General features: G+C 32.8%; 1 protein-coding gene across 6 annotated transcripts in view; it reads left to right on the top strand.

The window, feature by feature from the left end:
- LOC142984777 (arrestin homolog) overlaps positions 1-11204 on the top strand; it is a 93000-nt gene extending 81796 nt beyond the window's left edge. For 3 of the 6 annotated variants that reach the window (XM_076132634.1, XM_076132600.1, XM_076132591.1), the window contains exons 7-11: positions 2090-2151; positions 2528-2603; positions 5686-5794; positions 8031-8169; positions 8248-11204. In XM_076132634.1, the coding sequence (XP_075988749.1) occupies positions 2090-2151; positions 2528-2603; positions 5686-5794; positions 8031-8169; positions 8248-8813 (952 nt within the window). In that variant the 3' untranslated portion in view covers positions 8814-11204. The remainder of the gene's footprint in view (positions 1-2089; positions 2152-2527; positions 2604-5685; positions 5795-8030; positions 8170-8247) is intronic. The other 3 variants (XM_076132626.1, XM_076132608.1, XM_076132618.1) reach the window with 3 other exon arrangements.
- The last annotated feature ends 1940 nt before the right edge of the window (positions 11205-13144 follow it).

Here is a 13144-nt window from a genome sequence, read left to right as displayed (position 1 = left end):
TATTTTGTTTATTTTACCCGGATAACCTTTTGCAGATTTTACGCTTATTTCGTAATAGCTGCAGTTGATTGTATTTCGGAGAGGTAAAAGCTAATTTATGGAAACAAACTGAACGAATAACGAGGCTTTTGTAAATATTAATAAATCTAGCTTCGTAAAAAGATTTCCTGATGTCAAAAGTATCCTATGTGTTGCTGCAGGTTTTAAACTATCAGTGTACCAAATATCATTAAAGTTCATCTAGTAATTTTATCGTTAAAGAGAAACATCTATAAATACATACATTCATTCTCAAAAACGTTCGCATTTGTAGGATAAGTATGATGTTATATTAAAACGTATGCATGAAAGCCTACAAAGGAAAAGTATTGTAAAGAAAAGCTCATACGTATTGCAATATTTCTTCCATTTAATCCCATAAACCTTGGCTACAAGCAGGCTACAAGTCTTATGTTAGACTCACCTGTACAAACAAGCCACGGCGGCTACGTGGCTTCGTAGAAAATGCTGCACAATTTTCTTGTCGGTAATGCCGTAATTTGTGGTAGCAACTGCTATTACCTATGTACACCTACAGCAACTACTATAGTTTCTCTGCATTCCCGCTGAACTATTGATTCGGTTGCGAATAACTAGCTCGAAGTTGTTATTCCTAATTGGTGAAACAACCAGTAGAGAAGCAGTGAATGTTCTGTAATTTCTTTTTAAAGAACTTCTCGTTAACAGTAATCATTTTGACAAACATTTTTTACGAAACGAAGCAAAAAGGTAGAATAAGTACGTCTTCATCAGTAGCGTGGCGCGAGTTTGACAATTTCAATACTTTGTATGTAAATCGGAGGATTGGAGGCACTGATCCTATTTACATACAAAAATTTCCCGATAGCTAGCCGGTTGTTGATAGTGGAAAATAATCGCGATACAGTATTTAAATACTGTCAAACTCTTGTTACTCTATAGTACCGGCTGTAGAGAATCACGCTTACTGAAGATCAAAATTTTGTTGTGACGTTTTGATTGTCAAAGAATTTGTATACAAACATCTACAAAATAATATTTATATCCTTACATAAACCCTTTAAAAATCTAATTAACAATATATTTAATACAAGCTGTAATTATGAAATAGTTTAGCAGCAAGTTTTGAAAGTATTCATCGCTTACAGATGAAGTTTTCTCGTTGGTGAGGAAAGTTTTTCTTATCCTAACTAATAAAATGCTTAAGCTAGTTTGCTGGATAGTCTTAACTCTTAAGTATAAAAAGGAGAATGATATCAAATTAGTTTTTATAAAGTCAACCTCGAGTTTGACTTATAAAATGCTAATGCGGCTGCGACATTTTTTTATTCGAGTTTGTATTTAGTGGAGCCGAATGTAATAGTGTAGAATGGAAATCTTTGAATGGACGGTAATAATATGATCAGTACCTACCTTACCGTTATTAGTACCTACATAACATTATTTACTCTCGTTTTCTCAATATACTAAGACCTAAAAAGAACCATATTTTAATTGTATGTGTCTGAATATATTTCAGTTTATAATCTTAAATTGGATACAAATCATGACACTTGTATAGTGCAATGCCCTTGCCAAGTGTTATTCTATTTCATCAAATTGTTTGAAAACTACTTTCAATATAACTGAATATTAATAAGTCAATGTTTCAAGACAAAACATTTGAGTTTCTTTGATAAATTAGATCAAAAATAAACTTGCATTGTTGTTATACTAAAGTGTCACTTAATTACCTTTAAAATAATATTTAAGCGTTATTTTCGAACTTATACTAATTTACGTGCACATAGTAAACTTAAAGGTTGAACTTATTGGCTTAAACGGCTTTGTTTAAAGTGAAAGAATCAATTTTATTGACTAACCCGTATTTGTAAGTCATTTCGTTAATTGGTTCATTGAATTCATAGAAAGTAGAACGTTTAAATAGGGGTGAACGGTGAACATCGAACTTTAATAAAACGAAGTCAAAGTTCTCGAAATTTCTATCGTCGATGAAATTAAAACTTCCACTTCACTGTAGAGTTGATTAAAAATTAACAATTAACTATACATCGTACAATTTTGTTCCCAGGTTGAAAAGTAAAATGAAAATGGAATCCGATGAAAACTGCCGCCCGAAGAGGGAAGAAATAGGTAAGACTGCTAATTAACTATCTTATTTTAAATAGAGAACTACGCTTCATTGAATTCAAGAAATTCCTGACTTCTCTCAGTCTAATAGTATTACCTCGGATGTTGCTCCTTTACATTTTTCCTTAAGTTTCGAAATATTCAAATTAAAAGACATTATTTTAACAATTCATTCTCTTTTAGTTTTCACTTTTATCCGACTATAACTTAGTCCTTACTTTTAAAATTGCTTCGTTGGCGTAAATTTTGCATTTAAATAGAAGTTGAACGTGTCAAGAGCCGACAACATAATTACATTACAAAATTTACCTTCGCCGGGACATTTCGGGTCGTCAAGTTGAGTGGAGTTAAATAACACATAAAGCTATGTATTTTGAAGTGCTTGTTTCAGAAAACTCGGAGGTACAGCCGCCGCGGGCGACCGTGGAGAAGCCTTTCCTACTCTCTGATGGAAGGTGAGATTACATCGCATTACTTTAACGTGCGCGTACATGACTCTTTTGTTAAGCTCCCCGCACAATTTATCTTCGTACGGGCTCATTTGTGTTTTAATTGTTCAACATACATATGTTTCCAAGAAGGTAAAGTTTAAATCGTTGTACGTCTGGGGATTTATGGTTATATTGTGTAAGTAGTGGCTACAAGGTCGGATAAACCATACTAAAGATTTTAGAACTGTATCCCGGCAACACTAGTCAGTTTAACGATGAAAAGGTACATGGTTAAGCTGGGTTCCGGTATCCTGAAATAACTATCTATGGGTCGCCATGGTTATTCCCATACTATGATGACTTACGAGCCTACCTGGACTCTGCCTCTCACATAAAACTGAATAACAGTCAATATACGTTTCGGAGAATGTGGCTTCCTCAAATTTTGAATAAACAAGGTCAAATCAATTTATCCTATCATAAAGTCTTACCATTACCAGGCCTAAGTCACTTGTCGATACCAATTTACAAGTAACCGGAGGGATAATGTAATTTCTTCGGCCATTCTTGTCTCAATGGATTATACCAGTTAAACTCGACTTAAAAACACTGAGTAAAAAGGATTTAGTGCCTTCTTTTTAACTCCAAGCACCGTTTAAAGTTCCAAAGTATTTGCCTTAAGTCTTTTGTTTCTCGAACGATTAACGTAATTGAAGTTTATTGCTTGTTAAATATTTGATGTAAGTAGTTTAGCCTTCAAAGTCAAAGCTAATTCAAGTGACGAGAACTATTTGTGTTGTAGTGTTAAGCTTTTAATAATGGAGTAGTCACTTGTTAGTTTACATTATTATACTTGTACATTGTTAAAGTTTGACTATAACTTGAATCGTTTTATAATAAAAAGTTAAAATAAAATAGAAAAATGTAGTCTTTAATCTCACAAACATTTTTTTTAAGATGTATTTCTTCGTATTTGGATTCTAACTAACTGCCGCCTGCGACTTGAACTTTTTGATTTCTCATTTTCACTACAATTTGATTGCAGCTCCACTCATTTTAGTCATAGCATGATAGCCTTCCTCAATAAATAGACTATTCAAGATAAATAATACATAAAAATTCACAAAGGAATTCTTCAGTTTAGCATTATTGGTGTACAATAAAAAACATAACATTATCATATTACGAACACGTCAATTACATAGCCATAAAATATCATTTAGAGATAATATTAATATTTGTACGGTATTCAAATCACTGGTATTTGTATCTACGAAGGTAAAATGTTTTGGACCGTACCTGACAGGCCCATTTATACACCTACACGCGGCGATACAATGATAGTATCAAATATGATTTACACAGACCTTTCATACATTTTGCTGTACACGTATTCGTTATTCAATTTTGTGGCTTGTTTTATTAATAGTCTAATAACATTTTTGTGCTTTATTCGTTTAAAACGTTTTGTTTTTGCTCTTGTCGCATTTCCATACTACATAATTATAAGTTCTACACATAGATACTCAATATTATTCAGATATAAAAGCCCATTTGAATGGTTAGATTTAGCAAGCAATACGCCTGTTATATCCGATAGTGTCAACTTTAGTGTATTGAATACATCTATGTTATGTCGCCGTTCATGGTATCGGTCTCACGAAATTGTTGGCAAACATCGTGCCAACATATTTTATTTATTTTATAAAATGCCAACCAAGATGAAGATATTATTAATATTTTCTCTCAAAACTTTTAGAGTTGGAAACAATATCCCCTCAAGAAACTAATTAAACAAATAGCAAGGAATCCATTAAAACAGGCTTGCAATTCAATTAAAGTCGTATTAAACTACAATCGTTATTTTCAGAGGTGCAATTATGATAATTAAGCCGTTCCGTAGGGCGCGAGTTTCAACCCTTTCTTACCGTTACTTATTCAACGGCTGACACGAGATATGGCCTTCATTAGGCTATATAATTTACGGAGAATACGCCTTAGTGCTTTTGGTCAAATATAAATGTTAAATTGTAGAACCTTTGTGACTTTATGCTGCAATAAAAAGAAAGAAAAGTTCAATTAAACAATAAAACAATTATAATGTTTAATCAAATATCCCACAATAGAATTGAAATTGTTAAGTAAGGAAGCTTTAGCTTGTTAGGTAATAAAAACAAACCTGCATCATGAATTCGGTAGTTAATGATGTAGATTTGTTTTTTAGTTGTCAGTTCAGTTGTTAGCCATTTTTATATCAATAGGAAAATATATCGGTATACATTTTGCTTCCGATACAAAAATGACTTGTTGTATACGCAGCAATAATTCTTTTTACGCAAAAGTTAAACTAAAAAGTAGATAACTAAATAGTATTGACAGGATTTTCAATAAAACAAAACTCTCGACTGTTGTCTTTATTGCATACCTAGTATCATGTACAAGTAAATTGGGTAGAGGTATTGAAAATCAACATCCTAGAGGGACTTTGAGGCCGTGACGCGCCTTACATCCACAACACACAAACATAGTAAACACTCACTTTACCTACTGTTTGTGTGTGGGCGTGTTTGTTGCCTTGTTCCCTTGTTATATACCTATCAAACTGCCTCCGTTTGACTCCTTCCAGGAACATTCAATAACTCATTCACGTTTCTGCTTTCGCAACAAAGATATCCATTTGAATTTGGCAAAGCAATTAATATGGACATAGAATACGTTTATTGATTTCCTATAGTTTATTAGCTATATAATACAACTTGGTTTAGTTACTATAGACTCTCGACAAGGCGATTGAATACCTAGGTTACTCATTGACTGGTATTGTTCACGAAAACAGAGGAATAGCTACCGTCTCTGTGTATATAACGTAAAGGCGCGCAAACGTTGTTTAGTTGTCATTTTGAAAACAAATTACTTTGATCCCGTATCGACATTCCGTACTTCTACCGAAATAATGTATGAAAATCTGATCAACACCTCTTGCGGGAGCCGTAGAAACCGTATTTTTGAAGTGTAATTTTAATGTCTTACTCTAGATACTAGATAGTACCGACTTTAGAAAATCTCACTACTATAAAGTATATTTATAATTATTTGTCTTGTGCAGGGTGGAGCTGGAAGCTTGGCTGGACAAACCGACATACTCTCACGGAGAGTCAATCAGAGTCGGTGTGGGCGTCGGCAACCACTCCTCCAAAACTGTTCGACGGATTAAGGTTAGTAAAATGAGCGGGAAAAAGTGCTACCGAAGTGTAAAAATAGTCATTAACTAACTTACCAACTTGACACGCGTAAGACACATGTACTCAGACGTATATTTTTTATACAAAGCTTATCATGACTAGTACTTATTGTTTTATATTAAAATGTATAGTAAAGCTGCTTTCAAATTCCAAAGTGAATACACACGTACGTTTGTATGGTATGATTCTGAAGACTTTAGAGTTCATTGTACTTTGACGTATCTTTTAAGTGAAAATATTCACGATTGGTATTCAATATACGATCTCACACTGTACGATGAAATTGAAATTTAAATATATTCAGTTATTTTTGATCAGCGTAGAACATTCGTGTCTTTCCAAACCTTATTCCGGAAATAAAATTATTCAGTAGTAACTATGTATCAAATATTTATTGACCACTTTCCATACGCTACCACGGAATAACAATCACCAACACGATCAATAATACATGAAATATTATTATGTTTTCACTGCGAAGTTCGACTAAAAAAATTGTTTGTTAGAATCACCGATAAATGGAAATTATATTATTATACGTGAACCTGGTTTATAATATAGCGGGATACACGTGCGAACTGACAAATAACGTTTAGATAACAACTTAAAACAAACTCGACGCGAATTTCAAGAAAATAAACGCTCTTTGTAAATTCATAGAAAAACAAGTGATGTGGCTAATCTACATAATATTTTTTGCTGCTAAAAAAACATAATTTTACAAACTTATCATAAAGTTGGAAACCGACTTAGGGCCGAGTTCGTAAAATGTTGTTATAAACTTTGTATTTAATTTCCGTTAGAATATTTACATATAGTTATTGAAAACATGGACATTTTCTAAGTATTTTGATACTTTGTTACCAAGCTTATAGCGGTATAAGCAATTTATACCAATAGTTTTTTTAATTCTTAGAAATCCATAACGTTACTTTAGTAGTTTTATTTTGCTGAGCTGCATAATCTAGTTACGATATAAAACAAAGTAAATCAGAAGTTACAAAATAACAAAAAGTTAATTTATGACTGTAAAACATAAAAATCACATTATCGAATTTATAAAACTATCTCTCTTCCCGTTATCAAAGCGATCGTTTCATGCCTCGTAATAACAAATACAACGCTTCCTGAAAGCAATTGTGCACTTCAAATATGATATTGGGATAATAGGAACCGACGCGGAAACCGCACAACCGCAGTATTATTTCAGCCTGCGCCTCCATAATTCAATGAAATTATGGATTTCGATCAGGCTCAATACCACCAAATATGCAGAATTAATGACCAAATTGATAGGAAATGAATATTTCACTTATATCATGAATATTGTCGTAAAAAGCTTTATTTAATTTAAACCCATACAAATGTCTTCCTACCTTACAATTATTAATGACCACTTACTAAAGGATTATTTAATATTTGAACAACTCATTATCGGTCATTATCCAATAAGTAATTACTCGGTTTGCTTCAACAGCGAGTGGTCATAAATATGTTACATAATTAATTGATTAATTACTATCATGACAAATCCTCCGCTCTCTAGCTCTATTATAAGCGTCTTAAAAAAAAATTCTATTCAAGGTTAAAAGTTATATATCGAGTAAAAATGATGATCATGATTATCTAATATTGTAACATCATCTTGAAAAACCTATTTTGTTATAAATCAAAATATTTTACCTTATAAAAAAATGATAAACAAATAGTTTCTGTCGACCTACATTCCCTTAGAAGTTCCGTTTAATTTCCTGTTACCTGATACCAACTTTGTATACAAATCAAATAATAGGATCTCTTCAAAAAATAGCAAACAAGCGTACCCTATCTCAAATCTTACGATGAGTGTCGAAATAAGCCGATATAAGCGGTTTACCCGCGCCGGGACGCGTGACTTGCCGACGTGACCGATGCCATACTCTGTACTATCTCACAACAAACTTATTCATATAAACGAAACCTACAAAATTTTGGGTAAAATATAAGTGCTTACCTACACTCACATACTTAATAAAAGTAGTTATGTAGCGCTTAAGACTCGGTTGCCGCATCGAATCGCATCAACTCTTTAACACGAAGAGACAGTTAATTACATCGTCATCTGATATTTAATGTGCCATTACCGCGACGAGCTTTCAGCCACTCTTACGTCCATTAAAATACGAAGCTGCCATTAGCAAGTAGCTAACCATTATTTTTCTATCGTCAGGCTTTGGTGGTACAACACGTAGATGTCTGCATGTTCTCCAACGGGAAGTTCAAGAATGTCGTGGCGCTTGTCAAAGGCAATGATGTCGTCATGCCTGGACAAACACACACCGATACCTACACACTGACACCACATAGAGGTAAGGATTGCAAATTGTAATTTTTCCTTTCCTGATATATTTTTATTGCAAAATATAAAAAAGTACACATTATATTAGTTTTTTCATTGCCAGGTATCACCAAAAACTGGATAGCGCTCGAAGATTCCTACTCAAAGACTGGCGCCAGTCTTGCGTCTACAGTGCTCTGTAACAACACGCCAGAGGACCGAAACGTGTTCGCTATTTACGTTTCTTACTACGTCAAAGTCAAGCTTACATTCAGTGCTATGGGTGGAGACCTCTCTCTGAAGTTACCCTTCACGTTGACACATTCCTGCATCAATGAGGCGCCCACAGACAGCGTCATAGAAGAAGCTACACACAAGATGATCCTAGAAGGCAAAGAAAATAGCGATGAAGAAGATAGTAAAGCTGAGATAGAGCGAGACAAGCAAAACAATAACGGAGACGATGAAGTCCATGACAGGGCTTATGCCGGCGATGCGGAAATCAAATCCCCAGACGATCACCGATGCGTGGCTGACGTACTAGTCAATATTGAGAACAAAATGGATCGACCAAAGAAAATTGTACCAGCCGAAGGACAAACAGAAGTGCGACCGGTGAAGCCCAATGAGGAGGAATTAGATCTGATCGTCAAATACCCCGGGTCGGACACGTGATCCGACGAGGAACTAGACAATACAGGCCAGCGGGAAAAGACTGACGCACAAGTGAACACACCCGAAGTTATCAAATGCAAAGGAGAGGTCCAAATTCATAAAAGTGGTTTTGCTGAAAATCTTAAAAGAGCTGTGTGTTGTATTGACCGAAGACGACAGTCGTAGTTTTCGTTCCATAAATTGTTATCTAATAAAAATATGGCCCAACGTTGGTAATTATTTTTTAGAATGTGATACAGCAAAGTTTGTATGTATGAAATTCGCGAGTGCTGGGATTTATCTCAACAAATCACAATTAAATAATCTTTGATTCGTGTTCTTTCCCGAGAATTATCTGTGTACGTGAATTACAAATATTCTGTTACTAGAATAGCTATAAACATTTCAGAAGTCGTGAGAAGACTAAATATAACGACGTCAATCGAAAATCGTCTGAAGCTAACGAATTGCATCTAGTCATTAAATAAGAGGTAACTTCAAAATGTATTTTATTATTAAGGTTTTTTGATAGATTTAAGATTGTCGGCTCGCCGGCACATAAAGCCTGAATGGATATTACGCTTACTAAATCGTAGTCAGTGTTAGTAGACTTAGGTTAAGTTCAGTAGATATATAATAAGTGCGTTGCAACGTTAGTCATAAGGTAGTATTTATGTATAATAGTTATTCATGAAGCTTCACGTGCTAATCATGTTCAGTTGACGTAAGATTAATCGCATTCACTAATTCTATTCATTACAATATTAAAGCCATCAAGCGTTCAACTGAATAATACGACTATCTCGTATAATCTGCACTTAGTATTTAACTCGATATTAATCATTCAGGTGGCTGCGTCATTTGCAAATCTACATAAATTCTCTGCGAGTTTTTATGCTCCTAATAACATTTTATTTGTCTGCAGTAAATATCAAAGTAATGCATTTTCGTTTCAATAATATTGAACTATTTTAGATTGAATGCCACGTACATTAAATTTTCAATTTATTAATGTCAATACCTATCAGAATGTTAATTACCTTTTCAGCCATATTCAGCTGTTTTAACTGATCAGAAACTTTGAAACCAATCAATCAATGTAAATTATGAATTTCTAGACAAAAGATAAATGTATTCATTGCACTTGAGCAAAGTTTAAAGTGTTTGTGACGCAGATGTTTCAAAAGTATCATTCCAAATAAAATAATCAAAAAAGATAATTTAGAAAATTACATGGAACTTTTCATTTCTTTTGTTCTTTGATCGGCAAAGTGAAATGTTAATTAAAATAACTATTATTAATAATTCATATCAATCAAATTAACAGTTCCATCAATTTATATATGGGTATTTGTTTTTCAATACTGTCAATAGTATAATAAGTAATATCCAAAAACATTTCGTTTATTCATATTCATGATTGATCTGGTGTTTATTTTATAGCACAATATTTAAATATATTTATTATATTTTAATATTTGAAAGTAATGTTTCAAAGAGAGTAATTGTCTCAAAATCGAAAAGCATTTTAATTTAAAAAGCAAAAGCGCGAGAAATTTCAATATTTAACGACTGAATGAGTTTATTTTCTTGTTCTTCTGTTCGTGTTGAAGCCTTCTAATGGCCGTTGAAAGCTGTCTTTTATATTTGATTTATATAACGTGTGATATGACAAAGTGACTTTTGATCCCTTTGATACTTTGACAACTATCTAAATGTAAAAAGAACATCGTTATATTTAACAGCTGTTACTGAGAAGACCGTAAAACATTTTCTTGTAGAAATCTTTACACAAAACAATATTATTTTATCTACGAGTAATACTAAACTATTCATAAGAATTGAAGCTGCTTAGATATTTTATAATTTTGAGATTTTAGTCTTAAAATGATTAAAATGGAGATTCGTTTGATGTACCATCTACACACACATAGTTATTAAACTAAAATATAAGTTTATTTTATCTTCAGCTCGCTCGCTTATGTATCTTGGGAGCTTGTGGGATCATTAATCCTTTCTGATTGCCTTTATCCCGGTCTTGAAAAGGTATTTACTAAACTGAGGTGTTTTCATATTTCTGATTGGTTTTCTCAATATTGCCACTTTAATTGAACAAAACAAAATATTATGTTAGAAAATAAGAACAACAATTATCTTTGTTTTAAATCCCTGGTCGAAATTTATAATGTTTGCTAACTAACGTAGTGTTAAGATTCCATAAAACCTGAAAACCGTGTGTCATATTTTCAAACCGCCTTCTGTAGATTTAATTATTTTTAATATACTATTGCAGTTTAAGCCACATACAGTAACCTAATAGCAGTATCAGTAAAATGAGTATATCATAAAAATAATTGTATGGTATTAAGTATTTTAGATTTATTTATGTAGATTTAAAAGGTATTCTGCAAGTAATCCAATTATGAATGGAGTGTTCACACACATATACATATTTATGTACCTAACTTGAATACATAAATTAGAATTTATCATTCCTACGAGAATTACTTTATGTTGTAAGAGTAAAATAGTAACAGTTTGAATAAAAACACTAAGGTAAAGTTTAAGTTATTTTAGTCACTGAAGTAAGTATGTAATTATTGGCTTCACCATTGTTGTCAGTTGTCGTTAATTATTCATTGTATTAATACGTAGCTATGCAAAGTAATAATTCAAGTATATTTTAAGCGCACCATTATAATTGTACGTTTATTACTGTAGATGAAATGTAACTTGAAATATTTTTCAGTGTTTGTAAATAATGTAAATATATTTCAAAATTTTTTCATCGTTTGATTTTAATAAGAACTGAGACCCTTCTACTTAATTGCTTTTTAAATCTCATGTATTCGACAATTTACGAGACTTCAATAGGGTCTAATATCGAAGGAGTAATTGAAAAATTTCAAAGGAAAATCATACATCGGCCAAAAGAAGATGAATATTTTTCGTTCAACAAATATTATCGTGAATTCAGAAGTCGTTTATCAGTGATCTTCTATGTAAAGCTTCTTCTTATAATATTACGTGAAGTAAACATGTCGAAATGTCGATGATATTACACAATTTCCTCGAATACTGTAGGAATTACAGGTATTGCCAACATTTTTCCGCGAACGATATTAATAGCTGTTGTTCGCTTTTATTTTTCTGCCGCGCGGGAATTGTATTAATTACGACGCTGATGGCACAACGAGGAAAATGCACCTGCACTTTTATAAGATAAATAACTTTTTGTTGACAAGTAATAAGCTTGCAACAACGTAGACTTTATTCTTAAAATAGAGGACAACATTTTGTTAATCTTTCTTTTGCTTAAGTAGTACCTAGTAGTTACAATCACTCTACACTTCAAGCCGGTTACAAATTCACCAAATCCTAAAACATTTATAGAACGTTTTGGTGGTCAGATGCTAAAACAATATCAAGCAAACGTGAATGCAATTCGTTTATAGGTTGTCAAAAGCATTTCTGTCTGAATCACGCAATAATACAAAGCCTAAACGCGAACGGTTGAACGGTTCGGTCGAATCAACTGGCCGCGTAATTAGACCACATTTTGCGCTGCGAATGTCTGTGTTGAAATGATTGCCAGAAATCGTTGTATCTAGCACATGTCGCTCAATTACCGGTACTTTAAACAAACTAAATAGAACAAACTTATCCTCAATACAAAATTATCTGACAGCAGGTATTAAATATTAATAGCTATACCAGCATTCACAAAATGTTTTTTAGCACTGAAATATCTTTTACGAAACTGCGTCCTTAGCCTTAAAGAAAAATGAGTAAAGGTAATTGTTTTGTCGTACTTTTGTTTCGTTTTTCTAATCGAAAGTTTTCATTTAAAGCTCGTAAATTTGCTCAACTCCGACTAAAAATCAAGAAAAATGTGTACACCCTTATCCATTTTTTTATTGAGAGAATAGAAGTATTTAACAAATTGCTATGATAAAAGTTTATCACACTTCTCTTCATGAATATAATATAATAATCTGTATATTGTACACAGGCGAAGCAAGTTGCCTACTTACATTAATACTTATACGACTACTTACAAAGTTTTCTATAAGCTACCAGTCAGACAAACAAAAGTTCCCTCGGTGCGCTGAGAGCCCTTGAAACTTGTCCCTTATTGAACTACCTGGACATAACACTAAATACGTACAGTGCTGTTGGGAATAAGAGGATCTAATCATACATATTGTTATGCCTTGCTAATTTTTGTAGGTTATTTTTAGCTCTAAAGATAAGAGTGGAGATACTTGCAGTTCTTATTGCTTTTCCTTTTATTTCTAGTTTGTAATATGCTGTGTCAGTTTAAATTGTGGTTGGGAATTGAATAACGTATT

Source organism: Anticarsia gemmatalis, chromosome 2 (assembly GCF_050436995.1).
Source record: "Anticarsia gemmatalis isolate Benzon Research Colony breed Stoneville strain chromosome 2, ilAntGemm2 primary, whole genome shotgun sequence".
NCBI classification, from domain to species: Eukaryota; Metazoa; Arthropoda; class Insecta; order Lepidoptera; family Erebidae; genus Anticarsia; species Anticarsia gemmatalis.
This window is presented reverse-complemented; position numbering and strand designations above follow the sequence as displayed.